Source organism: Symphalangus syndactylus, chromosome 16 (genome assembly GCF_028878055.3).
Source record: "Symphalangus syndactylus isolate Jambi chromosome 16, NHGRI_mSymSyn1-v2.1_pri, whole genome shotgun sequence".
NCBI classification, from domain to species: Eukaryota; Metazoa; Chordata; class Mammalia; order Primates; family Hylobatidae; genus Symphalangus; species Symphalangus syndactylus.
This window is the reverse complement of record NC_072438.2, coordinates 30,270,204-30,285,710: the sequence shown is the minus strand read 5'-3', so window position 1 is coordinate 30,285,710 and position 15,507 is coordinate 30,270,204. Positions and strand designations below refer to the sequence as shown.

Here is a 15,507-nt window from a genome sequence, read left to right as displayed (position 1 = left end):
CCACCATATTAGACAGCGAAGAACTAGAACAGTTATACAATCACAGAATGTATTATTAGACAGCACTGGACATGGTTGGGTTGGTCAAATGAACTGCCATTCAAATTTAATACAACAGTGTATGATAAATGGAGACCATTTATTTTATTTATATTTATTTATTTATTTATTTATTTATTTATTTTGAGACAGAGTCTCATTCTGTCGCCTAGGCTGGAGTGCACTGGCACAGTCTCGGCTCACTGCAACCTCCACCTCCCGGGTTCACGCCATTCTCCTGCCTCAGCCTCCCGAATAGCTGGGACTACAGGCACCCGCCACCACGCCCGGCTAATTTTTTGTATTTTTAGTAGAGACAGGGTTTCACTATGTTGGCCAGGTTGGTCTCAAACTCCTGACCTCGTGATCCGCCCACCTCGGCCTCCCAAAGTGCTGGGATTACAGGCGTGAGCCACCGCGCCCGGCCCATTTATTTTGTTTACTTCCTATTGACAAAGCTCTAGGCAGATAAATAGATTCCTGGAAATTGGTCCCTAAGATAAATTTTGTAGGGGCCAGAGGCAGTAGTGTCCTTAGATCCAAGCAAGAAAAACCGTGTTCTGGGCCCTCCATTTTACAGGACACCAACCTGACTCTTATGGGGTGAAAAATCTCCAGGTCAGCACCTAAAGCCTGGGTACCCACTATGTCCCCAAGACTTAGGACCCTGGAATTCCCTGACTGATATTACCGAAGCCACTTCTTGGCCCTGAGCTAGCTTCTTCTGAGAACTGTCCTCCCAATGAAGGACCCAACAACTGGTTTAGGCACAACTGAGATCGAGGTGCACAGAGGGTGGCTATTAGAAAGTGTGAACAGAACTTGGTTTTGTGGGCTGCGGTGTTCACACATAGGTACAAAAAATCCCCTCTTGTCCTTGAAGATAGCTGGGCACAGGATGCAAAGGCGGTGAGGGTGTACAGGCCAAAGATTTGGATCTGACTCTTTCCCACCTGCCATGTTTCAGGGAGAAACTCCAAGGTGTCTGAGAATCCTGCTTACAAACCTTCCAGGTTGTTATGAAGGTAATTTTTCAAGGCAGGAGCACAGAATATATTTTATTAGCATGATACAGTCCTTGTAAAATTTTAAACATAGGGTAGGCAAGCCCTGGGCTTGCAAATGTTAGGGCGAGGCTGGAAGTCAGAGTAATCAATTCTGTTGGGGTTTCTTGGAGGGTTTGCTCATTATTGCTCGAACTGGTGAACATCTCAAGTATCTTTGCCTGTCAAATTTCTTTCAAAAGGCTGCCTTTCTAGTGAGGTCCAGGTGCATCCTCTAGAGACCATCGCTGTTGTTGCTGAAGGCCAGAAACAGCTTCAGATTGTTCACTGTATTGAAGAGGAACCTGTTTCCTGGCTCCAGAGTATTTGGGACAAATGAGACTACCATAATGAGGTGAGAAGGCGATTCCTTCCGAAACACTTGGTTTTGGGTACTTTTCCCATAGGGTTGGTCAGGGAAATTCCCTGCTCTCGTCCCCACTCCATCCTCCGGGCCAGGCTCCTTGGGCCACATGGGCAGTCTCCAGGAGCGCACAAGACGGCTTTGTCTTGTGCCCGCAGTGCGAGCGCGGTGGCGGCGAAGGGAAAAGAGCAGGAGAGTGGCCACCGCGGCTGGAGTTTGGACTCGAACTTTCCTCCCTTCTCTCTACGAGTTACCGCCTTCCCGCGGGCTCCCCACAACTCCTGCCCCGAGGCCGAGGCCCGGGCGCGCACCGGGTCGGAGTCGGGCTCGGCAGGTCGCGGGAGCGCGCGCCTCCTCCCCGAAGTCCCGGGCAGCTGCAGACACCGGCAGAGCAGGAGAGCCGGGAAGGAGGAGGGGAAGGGGCGGGGGCGGCCGGCGGCGGCGGGCTGGGAGGAGCCGCCGCGGGTCCTGGCCAGGGGAGGAGGAGGAGGCGGCGGCGGCGGCGGCGGCGGCGGAGGAGGAGGGGGACGAGGCGGTTCTCGCGCCGGGCGGTAGAGTGGCGCTGGGACCCGTACGGCCGTGACCCCCGGCTCCCTCGAGGCCCAGCGCAGCCGCAGCGGACAAAGGAGCATGTCGGCGCCGGGGAGGGCCCGTCCTCCGGCAGCCATGAGGCTCCGGGCGCCACTGGGCCCGCGCCGCGCTCCTGCCCGCCCGGGCTCCGGGGCGGCCCGCTAGGCCAGTGCGCCGCCGCTCGCCCCGCAGGCCCCGGCCCGGGCATGGAGCCGCCCGGACGCCGGCGGGGCCGCGCGCAGCCGCCGCTGCGGCTGCCGCTCTCGCTATTAGCGCTGCTCGCGCTGCTGGGAGGCGGCGGCGGCGGCGGCGCCGCGGCGCTGCCCGCCGGCTGCAAGCACGATGGGCGGCCCCGAGGGGCTGGCAGGGCGGCGGGCGCCGCCGAGGGCAAGGTGGTGTGCAGCAGCCTGGAGCTCGCGCAGGTCTTGCCCCCAGATACTCTGCCCAACCGCACGGTCACCCTGTGAGTATCTCCCGCGACGCCCGGTCCTCTCCCGCTCGGCTCTTTCTTATCTCTCCGCTCAACTTTGGAGAGGGGTCCTGCCGGCACCCACGCGCCTTTGTGTGGAGCTGTAGGCAGGGGGTGGTGCTAGGAAAGACCTCGTGTGCTTGGCATGGGTGCAGTTCAGGGAAAGGCAAGGGAATCTGCGTCCGAGCTGCCTCCCAGCTCCACTAGTTTGCAAAGTAAAGTTTTCAGGTTCTCAGGCGCGCCCCGCGCTGGCCCCGGCGCAGCGCTTTTTGGCTATGCGGTGCCACGTGAGGATGCAAATAAATACGCCGTAGACAGAGTTAAAGCTCATTCATCCTGGACTTGGGCTTCCAGAAAACACAATGCTGGATTACAAGCGCCAGTCCTTCTGCCTCTTTGCAAATTAAGTTACGTGGTAGAGTTTGCAAAACACAAGGACTGTGTGCGAGCCCAAACCCCAAGACGCTTCCTTTGCCTTTTGCTATCTTAGTTTTATTACAGTTAAAGAGCACCTTTTAGAATAGAGTTGTTATTAAGGGCTGGAAACATTTCAGATCAATCTGTTTATGTACCTTGCAGTCCCGTTTTCGTGTCTGTGAGGGCTCATATTTAAAAGCCAGGAACATTGGAACTGAAAACTGTGGGTTTATTGAGCATTTCCAACTCGAGGGATTTTTGATTTTCGGATTGAGTTTCCACCTGGAAGGAAAAATTTTGGTAACTCACTTGTGCTGGGATTCACGGTTCAGTTTTGCAAACGTAGTTTTGCCAATTCTAGCTGAACAGTTGGCCCCAGTGACTGTCGAGTTTGTTTTCAGAAGGATAAATTGGTTTGGAAAGTTTTGAGTCTAAGTGTTTCTCATGGGTATTTTGTTCAACTGAAATGTGAGTCCCTTGGCTCGGGGTTCCTCTGTGTTGTTTTGGTTGGTTTCCTAAAAAAAGAATCAAGGCAACCACTATACAAACATGAATGTAAGGGCCGCAGCATGATCTATGAAAACACTGAAAGTATGGTTTTAAATGTAACCCAAATTCAGCAGGAGTATATACAGGTAGGTCAGGTATACATTTCATTACGAACACCTTTGTTTACCCTTCATTTCCATTTTTTGAATTAGGAAACATTTAACCATGGAAACTGTGTCTATGTGTCTATTTATGGAGGCATGAAGAAGGGTGAAAGAGTTTTTGTTTTGTTTGCCTCCTTTACTAACACGTTACCATTTGGTGGTGGCAGCAGTTATATTTATTTATTTCTTAGCCAGATTCTTTGAAGTGGAAATTTTCGGTATGGGACTTTAATTACAGTCCAAGTGGAGAAAATCCCAATGTTGGAGGAGATTTTCTTTGTTACTCTGCAAAAATTAGTCATCATGCAGTTATGTTATAAACATTTAGGTTTTGGGTCAATGAGTGGCATTTACGTTGACTTACGTTTAGGTCCAGTTTTTCTGACCTAAAAGTGTCCACAATTTCAGCTGGATTAGGTCAACTATTAGTAAATTGTTGATTTTGCTTTGCAGAAAAAAATAGGGGATATGGTGGTAAATTGATTTTCAGCATATTATCAATTAAACTATTTTACTACATTTTTTATGAACTGGTTAAAATAGAAGTAACCATGAAATGTCATTTTAATCCAGTTTTTTTTCTTTCTTTCTTTTTTTTTTTTTTGCCTGAAAACTTTTTAGATGAAAATAAAGTTAAAGTTGGGCATGGTGGCTCACACCTGTAATCCCAGCACTTTGTGAGGCCAAAGCGGGTGGATCACTTGAGGTCAGGAGTTCAAGACCAGCCTGGCCAACATGGCGAAACCCTGTCTCTACTAAAAATACAAAAATTAGCCAGGCGTAGTGGCGTATGCCTGTCATTCCAGCTACTTGGAAGGCTGAGGCAGGAGAATCACTTGAACCCGAGAGGTGGAGATTGCAGTGAGCCGAGATCGCACCACTGCACTCCAACCTGTGTAACAGAGTGAGACTCCAATTCCAAAAAAAAAAAGAAAAAAAAAATAAAATTTGTTTAGTGAATGGGAAGAAGATACAATTAAGGATCAATTAAAGCTGTTTTGCCGGTCGTGGTGGCTCACACCTGTAATCCTAGCACTTTGAGAGGTGGAAGTGGGTGGATCACCTGAGGTCAGGAGTTCGAGACCAGCCTGGCCAACAATGCTTAAAACCCCATCTCTACTAAAAATACAAAAAATTAGCTGGCCGTGGTGGTGGGCACCTGTAATCCCAGCTACTCAGGAGGCTGAGGCAGGAGAATTGCTTCAACCCAGGAGGCAGAGTTTGCAGTGAGACGAGAAGGCACCATTGCGCTCCAGCCTGGGTAACAAGAATGAAACTCCATCTCAAAAAAAAAAGTTCTGGCTGAAGAGGGTTCAAGGTATATGAGGCCACCCGTAGAGGGGTCTTATGGGCCAGTTTCCTCATTTTACTGGGGAAAGAGTTAGAGTTACTGTAGATAAGGGACTCACTCACCAGAATTCTCATAGTAGCATCTGAGTCCACATCCCAGATTCCCGTCCTGCAGTTCTGATGCTTTCTCGTTCCTCACCTTGCCTTCATCTTAGTTGAGCAGTTTTTGTTGAGTGGCCCCTAGGTACTAGGTAGCGTGTTGAAGTTTGGACTGTGTGTTAGTGCCTAGGGCTGCTGCAGATTACTACAGACTTGGTGGCTTGAAACAACAAATTTATTCACTCATAGTTCTGGAGGCCACAAGTCCCAAATCAATATATTAGCAGGGCCATGCTCTCTCTCTGAGGACTTTAGGAAGAATTCATGCTTGCGTCTCTCATCTTCTGGTTTTCCTTGGCTTGGGGAAGCATCACTTCTGCCTCTGCATCTGTCTTCCCTTGGCCTTCTCCCTGTGCATCTGTGTGTCTCAAGTCCTCTCCTTTCTCTTTTAAGGATACCAGTCATTGAATTTAGGGTCCACCCTAGGTCCAGGATGATCTCATTCCAAGATCCTTTAATTAAATATGTCTGCAAAGACCCTGTTTACAAGTAAGATCACGTTAAAAGGTCAGGACTTGGACATTTCTTTCTATGAAACACTGTGCACTTGATCTTAGCCAAAAGGCCGAGAAGCGATCTATGAAACACTGTGCAGCTCACGACAGAATACAAATAAAAACATGGTCTTTCTTCTCCAGGAACTTACAGATATTTGGGGAGAAAGATTCATGACTAAGTCTCAGAACAGTATGGTCAATGCTGTATTACCAGGGTGCATATGTAGCAAAAGAAACCCAGAGGAGGGCAACCAAGGCCTCCTTCTCCCTCAATCCTAGTGGGATTGAGGATCCTGAGCCAATTCTAGAAAGAGGAAAAAGATCACTGTGAGGTGGGCGCAGTGGCTCACACCTGTAATCCCAGTACTTTGGGAGGCTGAGATGGGCAGATCACTTGAGGCCAGGAGTTCGAGACCAGCCTGACCAACATGACTAAACTCCATCTCTACTAAAAATACAAATATTAGCTGGGTGTGGTGGCTTGCACCTGTAATCCCAGCTACTAGGGAGGCTGAGGCAGGCAGGAGAATCGCTTCAACCTGGGAGGCGGAGATTGCAGTGAGTGAAGATCATGCCCCACTGCACTCCAGCCTGGGTGACAGAGTGAGACTCTGTCTCAAAAAAAGAAAAAAAAAAAAAAAAAAGAAAAAGATAACTGTGAAGAAAACGGTGAGAGAACAAGGGGAGGAAGTGATGGGTTGGAAGTGGGGGACCCCAGGGGCCCACGAGTTTGGAGAGGACAGTATCTGGTTATGCTGCTGTGCAGTTGGTGTTGCTGTAATGTCAAAGGTAAGTGTCTAGTGCCCAGGGTGGTCAGAGAAGAATCTGTAGGGGCCGAGTCGAGGACGGCCAGGCTCGCTGGTTTGAGCCTTTATCACTTAGGTGTGGCCAGGTGTTTTCAGCTGAGTTGTGATGTGGTCACAGAGAGGAAAATTAACTGATGGGAACTGGGAGAATGGCAAAGATGGGATATATATTTTTTTTAATCATGAAAAATAAAGCTATTTCTGTTTAGTGGATGAACTGGTCTTCATCATAGCCTAAAAGGCAGATCCTTCAACAGTATTGATGAACACCACTTGTTTCTGTAGCTATGCTTAAAGAAAGGTCTGGCAGAAATCCTAGGCTTAACTGTGTGTTCCCCGTGTCTCAGGTAGACTTTTGTATTGAGGGATTAAACTGCTTCTATTATTATAACACAGAAATTGAACAAAAATTTACCTACATTTAATGTTTTTGTTGAAAATATACTTATTTACTGTATTTCTGTGACTTATATTAAATCTTGCTCAATAATGTAAGTTTTGAAAGTTCTGAGGATTTCATTGATGGAAAGTTTTACAAATTTATCACTGCCTTTCTAAATGCGGGTTCCTCATGGTGCTACATGGTGACTCTAGACAAATAAAAATATAAAACAAAAATTACTTGTAATTTGTCAGGTAACTTCCAGGTTTTTCTCAGACTAACACACTAAAATAGTGTGTAGAGTTTTGGTTCTTCACATTTGTTATCAAAGAACTAATAATTATTTTGGACATCACCAGTGTGTCTCAGTACAAAGTACAAGAAAAGAAATGCTTGTATTGTTCAGAGACTTAAATCTAGTTAGGAGGAAGGATTTGCACAATAGGAAGCAGACATTTAGGGAACAATTAAAAGACTATCCCTCATTAAGTAATAAATCATGTGCTGGAGACTGTTTCAGTGCTTCAGGAAGCCCAAACGGGAGAGATCAGTGTGGCTGGGGAGTCCTTGGAAGGTATCTTATTTTCCTGGAGAACTTAGGACTTGAGCATGGCCTAAAGGAAGGGAAGGATTGGATTGAGTGGGGAGAAGGCATTCGGGAGGAAGGGTGGCAGGTGGTGGCTGGCCCACTTGAAGTGGAGAGACTGTATGGGGCGAATAGTGGAGGGAGCTTTTGGAACCATTGGCCCGTATGTGGTATTTCAAACACAGGCCTGGTTGGGGTCAGTTAGGAGAGAGTGCACAGAGGGGTGAGGAGGTGGCCCAGGCAGAACCACGCTGGAACATGGAGGAGCATGAACAGGAGGAGGCTGTTGAAGGAGCCTCTGCAGAGGCTATGGGGAGCACCAGGGGAGAATCTCATCCCAGAAGCTAAGAGAAGTTTATGTGTCAAGGCTGGAATGGCCTTCCCAGTTGAGGTGTTGAGATATTAAGCCAGAAAGACCAAGGAATAAACAGCACTGGATTTGATGGCCTGGAGTCTGGTGCCCTCCGTGAGCAGTGTCCATGCATCACAGGTGAATAAGCCAGGTTGGGTGGCCTGAAAAGAGAAGTGGGATGGGAGCACAGATGAAGGATTTGGCTTTTGATGGCAGCAGGGAAGTTCATTCTGTACATGTGTAGTCAGTGCACCAGATAGCAATAACTTAAGTATAGCCTGAGAATGACTGTATGGCAGATGCATCTGAATGTGGTTTGGAGTTCCAAGCTTGGGAGCCCGGGAGTGGCCCACCCGGAAGGTCATTTCTTATCTGTGAGGAACACCTGAGTCTCCATCTTGTCCCATGGAACATGGGCCATATGGGGGATCAAGGCCCTTTAGGGTTAATTGAAGGTTGCCAGGTGGCGACTGTTTGGGGGAAGGTGCTAAGTGAAGATGCTGAGTGAACTGCATGCTTTTTTTTTTTCTTTTTTTTTTTTTTGAGATAGAGTCTCGCCTTGTTGCCCAGGCTGGAGTGCAGTGGGGCGATCTCGGCTCACTGCAGCCTCCGCCTCCCGGGTTCAAGCGATTCTCCTGCGTCAGATCCCCGAGTAGCTGGGATTACAGGTGCACGCCACCAGGCCTGGCTAATTTTTTTGAATCTTTAGTAGAGACGGGGCTTCACCATGTTGGCTAGGCTGGTCTTGAACTGCTGACCTCGTGATCTGCCCACCTTGGCCTCCCAAAGTGCTGGGACTACAGGCATGAGCCACCACTCCTGGCTGTGAACTGCATGCTTTTTGCAAGTTGTGAGTTTCTCTGCTCAGCCCGTAGCCACTGGGGCATGCAGTTCTCCTGTCCAGCCCACCAGCACTGAACTCTCTCCCCTGCATGTAAGCCCTCAGTGAAACTCCATGTTCTGTTCACTAGCTCTGGGTTTCTTCTTGAACCTGGTGTAATCCCTTCTGGAGTGGGTAGGGGTTCAGCACAATACCTTGTCCTGGGAGAAAGGGTGGAACATGGGTGTCAAGGCAGGCGCGGGAGGGCAGTGGGGCACAGGTGGGACGAAGAGGGAATTCTGGCCCCGTTGCTTCTATTTTCTTAAAGACATCTAGGCAGGGCGAGGGAAAAAGGGGCCAAGAGGAAGGGGAAAGAGAAGAGAAATGTTCTTTTGGAATGTGAACCTACTGGGGATTGCAGAAAAGTCAGCAGGGAGGATCGATTTTCCAGTTTTGCCTTCTGATCAGATTCAAAGGAAGATGGTCAGTGCACTTGTTTTTCTCCACCTGGTTTCAGCCTAGTGATGGGAATCCTTGGGTGTGGCCAGGTTGCTTCTTTGCCAGGTGAGTGCAGCCAAGGGAGAGAGGAGCAAAGTGATTATAATCTGTAGGCCAGCGAGACGCCACGGCCTGAATTCTCACCAGCAGAGCCACTGGATCAAGAATAAGGTTGTTATCTTTGAATGCAAAATCTTATGTACGTCTGCAGCCTGATTTCTCAATACCCAGCACAGATTACTTTTTCCATGGACATCAGTTGAGGCGGTGTTATGTTGTAAACACAGTGGCCAGTGGTTCAAGGTTAAAATAAGACGTGATGCTTTCATCCAAGGGCCAGTCTTTTATACAAATTATTTGCTTCACCAAAGTGTACCTCTCAATGTCCCCTGAGCGGTTTATATTTTGCATCTTGTGTGCCTTTGCTGACACCCTTGCCTTGGAACCCCAGTCTGGGAAATTCTGGGATATTCTTTAATACCCAACTCAGCTGCTACGAACTCTTTACTGTTCTGGCATTTTGATCCTTCCATCCCTGAACCCAGGTAGCTATTAGTGTTTGTGCTCTTGTGTCGCTTTCTATGAAACTGGTGCTTCTCTCAGAATGCATATACCCTTGAAAGCAAGGACTCTGACTTGTCGTCGCACAGCGCCTCGAGTATGGGTGGGTACGTAATTGTTCTTTATGGGCAAGAGTAATGCTAACAGAGATACGACTACGTGGTGGAAAAGCAGGAAAAGTGGGGGATAGAAGACGGATGCAAATTCATATTTACCTTATTATAGCAAATGAGAACATGTGTTTAGTTTATTAGGTTCATAGCTGTGGGATCCCTGATTCAAGGATGGGTATATTAAATCTATCTGCAGTCACATGTGATCTACTTGATCTTCTGTGTGTGGCAAGCACACACATATAGACTGTGTTGGGAAGTGGCTCGAATTCCTACTGGGAATATTGCTCAGAAATCTTGCAGGATTGGGGGCACAGTTTGGCATTTGGTCCATGAATGCAAGTCGTCGTAAGCTTTTCTGATATGATGACAGGGTTGTGTATCACCCAGCCTCAAAATCCTGTTGTTTCTTGCCTGCTTGGAGTCCTCCAGCACCAGGAGAGCACATGAGAGAAGTTGGTGGGTTTGGCAATATACCAAGTCCCAAAACAAACGAATATGGTAATGTTTGGTGAGGTTGCTCCCAGTGCAGCTCCAGCTTCTGTTCCCAGGAGGCTGTAAAGATGGTTTAAAAAACAGACAAAGACAGAAGTAACAACTCCTGAAAGTAACTCAGAAAATGACATGGGATGAAGTTTCTTAGAAGACTATTCAATGACTTATTTTTCCATTCAGCTGCTTCTCAGGAAGCAGTAGTTTACTGGCTTGATGCTATGGAGGACTCTTAACTCTAGAGAACATAGCTAATTTATTGTGTCAACATTTTTCTTATAAACAAAGATCAGAATACAGAGTTCTTTGAGTATTAGCAGCTTATTTTATTTATTTTATTTTTTTGAGACGGAATCTCGCTGTGTTGCCCAGGCTGTAGTGCAGTGGCGCGATCTTGGCTCGCTGCAAGCTCCACCTCCTGGGTTCACGCCATTCCCCTGCCTCAGCCTCCTGAGTAGCTGGGACTACAGGTACCCGCCACCACGCCTGGCTAATTGTTTTTTAGTTTTTAGTAGAGATGGGGTTTCACCGTGTTAGCAAGGATAGTCTCAAGCTCCTGACCTCATGATCCGCCCGCCTCAGCCTCCCAAAGTGCTGGGATTACAGTTGTGAGCCACCGCGCCCAGCCGAGTGTTAGTAGCTTATTAACTCAGTTTTTGCAAAGATTAGGAAGCTATAGATGCAAACTTGCTCAATAAGTTTTTAATGTAAAACAATATAATTTTAATTCTTGATGTACAGTTTAGCTTGCGTTTATGTTCAAATACAGACAATTTTAGTCTGCAGAGGGAGCTTTACAAAAGTACACTATTCCTCCCAAGGATTTCTTTTTTTCCATCTTGACTAAAGTTTCAGAAATGCTGCATGTCTAGTAAGGGAATTACCTATGTGTAACGGGTAGAGTGGGACAGAGATGAGGTAGGTGCCTCCTAGAAGGCGCATGTCTGTCTTGGCCGCTTTTAGTACCACACTGAGCACATTGCAGATACTAAGCTTTGTTTTTGCCTTGGTTGGTTGGTTTGTTTGTTTTTGAGATAGGGTCTCACTCTGTCACCCAGGCTGGAGTGCAGTGGTGCGATCTTGGCTCAGTGTAACCTCTGCCTCCCCGTCTCAAGTGATTCTTGTGCCTCAGCTTCCCGAGTAGCTGGGACCACAGACACGCACCACCATGCCTGGCTAAGTTTTGTATTTTTGCTAGAGATGGGGTTTCGCCACATCGGCCAGGTTGGTCTCGAACTCCTGACTTCAAGTGATTCGTGCACCTTGGCCTCTCAAAGTGCTGGGATTACAGGCATGAGCCACTGTGCCCAGCCTTATTTTGCTTTTTATCCAGCAAAGCATTTCTTGTCCTCAGATCTTTCCTGTTCAGGGCCTGAAGGGTAAAAATGGAAGGTTTAAGAGGTTGATAGAAAAATACTCCAGCACCTTCCTACTTCTCCCACCATCTTCAACACTCCTGGTTTTTTTGTTCTTACTTGTCTGCAGGTGGTGAGTCCCAGGGTAAATCTGTGCCTTCCTGCCTATAGTATGGGCTGGCCAAAGACCAAAACTTTCACTTTTGGTGTTTACTCTTCTCCAGTTGCATTCTTGATAATTTGTACCCTAGTTTCCTAAATTTGTATCCTGAACTTGCTTTTGCATTCATTTAGCAAATATTCAGTGCCACCCCTGCTTGTAGATATATGTGACTTCTTATCTCTGGGCTTGACTTTTCTTTTGGTCTACTAGACCAGTTTTATCTTAGTCTTGTACCTCTTCCTAGAGCTCCACCTCTTCCCTTCTAGCTATTCAATATCTGTCATACCTCCCCTCAGTTAGATGTGACCCTGTAGCTCTTTTTGATGTGATTTAATCTGCATCTTCCTCTGTTGTTATACTCTGCTAAAACAGCAGGGGGATAACCATGGAATTTTAGAAATTCTTTTTTTTTTTTTTTTTTGAGACAGAGTCTCGTTCTGTCGCCCAGCTTGGAGTGCAATGGCACGATGTCTGCTCACTGCAACCTCCGTCTCCCGGGCTCAAGCCGTTCTCCTGCCTTAGCCTCCCGAGTAGCTGGGATTACAGGCGCCCACCACCATGCCCAGCTAATTTCTGTATTTTTAGTAGAGATGTGGTTTCATCATCTTGGCCAGGTTGGTTTCGCTCAAATGATCCGCCCGCCTCAGCCCCCTAAAGCACTGGGATTACAGGTACGAGCCACTGTGCCCGGCCAGAATTTCAGAAATTCTAAGTGGGCAAGGGGAGTTTCTAAAGGAGAATTTGCAAGACGGTTTTAAGAACAACCTTGCCAAAGGGACTGATGGATCTTTTTGTTCTGTGACCATCACTGCTTTTTTTCCCATGTCCCACTGCTGGGCACAAAACCTTTTTTCCACCTAGAATGTCTTAGACTTGCTAAGTGACTCACACAGTCACCTGCATTATTTATGGCAGTTCTAGCCAAGATTTTTCATGCCATGACACAGATAGACAATGATGATGTGTGCACTGGAGTGAAACGGTGAAGGATGCTCCTGGCCAGAGCTCTTTGCACTAGGCTTGCATCCATCCAAGTCCCAGCATCAGAGGAGTAGTTATCCCTACCCTCCTGTAACCTGGTTGGTCAGTTTGCGGTTGAGGTTTTCAACCTTGCATTTGAATCAACAGAAAGCATTAAAAATTCAGATGCTTGGGCCACAAACTTCATGTTCTGATGTATTGTTCAGGGATGGGGCCTGGACGTTGGTATTTTTCAGGGCCCCGTGGGGTGGTTCTGATAACACCTGGGCTGAGAACCTGCCGCTTAGTAGCCCAGCAGCCATCTGGGCTACTAGTCATCTGCCACAACAAAAGAAGGTAGAGGAAAGAGCACAGAAGCCAATTGAGGGCAGCTGCCTCATGTGGGAGGGAGGGGCTGGTCCAAGCAGAGCAGAGATGATGAAATCAAGAGACATTTCTAGGACAGAGAGCTGAGAGCTTCAGGACAGGGCCTTATTCATAGAAGCCAGGAAAAACGACTGTTGGTAAAGCAGAGAGTGGCGTGCTGAAGCCAAGGATAAGGACAATAAGGTTTTAGAAATGTACTGTGGAGTTGAATGAAATGAGAGGGCTAACAGCAGCAAGCATCTGTCCAACAGTATTTGAGGGCCTGCTATTGACAGGCTCCTTGGAGAGACATGAGATTTTCTTTGTCAGGACACATAGCTTTGTTGTCAGGCTGCGAAACTGAACCAACTTGGATGCAGGCATTTGGTAGTTTCTTTTAGCGCCTCATCATTTCAGATGACTGACATTCTTGGTTCTTAATTTAAATAAAGTTTTTAAAACTTACATTTTTTGTCTTTTTTTTCTTTCCCCTATTTTGCCTTCTGAAGTTTAAATTGCATAATGTTTGAATTGTGCACATTTGCAGTCTTTTGTTCTTGAGTACTCACCATGGTTGGGGGCAGGTGTGTAGAATTGGGTATCACATACACAGAAGGCTAAATTATCCATCACCTTCACCATGGACAATTTAGGCTTCATTCTATTTAGAATTTTTACTAAGCCCTTTTTATGATTCTGTCTGAAGACAGTGCTGTGATAAGCATGAAAAAATCTTTCGTCAAAATTGCTAACTCTGCTTGTAAAAGTACTGCGCCCCACGTATTCAAGAATTGTTCTTGAAGGCTAAGATGTCTCCACACAAGAAGAATAAATGTGCCCCTACCAAGACTAGGGGGACGTAGAGGTTCCCTTAAGTTGTCTAAGCTCCGCAGTCTCAGTGCCATTCTCTACCCTCTCCCCAAGTACTGTACACATCATACACAGTATGTGATTAGTAAATGCGATCAGTAAATGTTCGTGAATTAAATTCACTCCCAATATGAGGACATTTCTCAGTTAGAATACGTGGTTCCAAGTATGTGACCTAGTCCTATCTAGAATGTCAGTTCTATTGAGGTGTCAGAGACTTTGTTTCCTCATGTATCCGTCGCACCTAGTGTAGTGACAGGCATTTAACAGCCAGTGCTGCCATGGCCTTGTATTGTGGGTGGAATAGTAGAAAGCAGGTTGTGCCTCCTTCTAGTTAATTGAAAGAAAGAGCAACTATGGAGATATAACTGTAATGCAGGTTCTTTAACGTAGTTGTTGAAATGTTCTTTCTTTAAGCCTGCTTGGATCTAAGAAATTAATTCATTTCCTATCAAGATAAGACTTAAAAGCATTCTTTGTTTTATTGTGCAGTTCTTCCTGATTCTTATGAGAAAGGGAAAGAGAGATTGACTACTGGTGTATTCATCTCCAGGGCAGTGTTTAACATGGATATCCTTTCTATTAGATTTATTATTATTTTTAACCTGCTGTTTGTTTATTTGTTTTAAATGAGACCAAATGTAAACTCTTCCTTTGTGACTAAGATGCAGTTAGAATTCTAAAGTCTTTCCAGTAACCTGGAAGTGCATTCTACCCCAGTGGACAGTGTTAGGCTGGCTCTTCATTCCTTGGGACCACCTCCTACCTCCTGTTTGCTTGCATTATGACAGCTGTCATACTGTTTTGGAATTATTTATTTGCAACCCTAGTTCTCCTACCAGATTGTACACTCTTGATGGCCATATTTATCTCTGCATCCCTAGTGTCTAGCATGTAAGCACTCAGTAAATCTTTGTACAAAGAGGTCTCATTTTTCTTACTGTTTTTTTTTTTTTTCCTTAAGTAGGACTGGTCAGAATCTTGCATTAGTCTTATGCAGGATGAATCTGTCATGGATAAACTTGAGACTCTTCAAAGCAACATAACCAACATACAGGGTCAAGGCTTAAACTCCCACTCTTCATCTGATAGTAAAGAGGGTCTTTCACCCAGATTTTTTTTTTCATTTCTTGATGCAGTTCCCACCTACCTCTTGAGAAGCCATTGCTTTTCTTTTTTCTGTTTTGAAGTTCTCTCCCAGTTTGTGATGTCTCTCCTTGTTGCACATAGCCACTTCCTTTCCTCCTCTGTTAAAAAAGCTCCTCTCCCCAGAATACTCCCTTGTAGCACCATGATTGAATGACTACTCTTTCTTAAGTGAACTTCTTGAGAACTAGCTTGAATCTATCCTCTTCATTTCCTTACCTCTTATTTCAGTTTCAGCCTATTGCTGTCTAGCATATGATACATCTGCCATTCTGCATATGATATATCTCAGTGCCTGTCCTAATTTCCAGCATTCCACCCTGTATGTGGCCTATATACCGCCATCTTCTGTCCCATGCTCTTACTGAAGTCTGCCTAGATTAGACCATTTTAAAGTTCATCACTACATACTTCTTCCTCTTCTGGTCCTTTAGCTTGATGGACACACCTGGTTTAATACTTACTAATTATTGCATTCGGCAACTGTATTTACTACTTAAACCATTGTTTCACCCTCACGTGGTTTGGGTTGGTTG

General features: G+C 46.3%; 1 protein-coding gene across 2 annotated transcripts in view; it reads left to right on the top strand.

Moving 5' to 3' along the window:
- The first annotated feature begins 1,941 nt into the window (after window positions 1-1,941).
- ADGRA3 (adhesion G protein-coupled receptor A3) overlaps window positions 1,942-15,507 on the top strand; it is a 130,610-nt gene continuing 117,044 nt past the window's right edge. The window contains exon 1 of one of the 2 annotated variants that reach the window (XM_055246080.1): window positions 1,942-2,479. In XM_055246080.1, the coding sequence (XP_055102055.1) occupies window positions 2,223-2,479 (257 nt within the window). In that variant the 5' untranslated portion in view covers window positions 1,942-2,222. The remainder of the gene's footprint in view (window positions 2,480-15,507) is intronic. The other variant, XM_055246081.2, reaches the window with a different exon arrangement.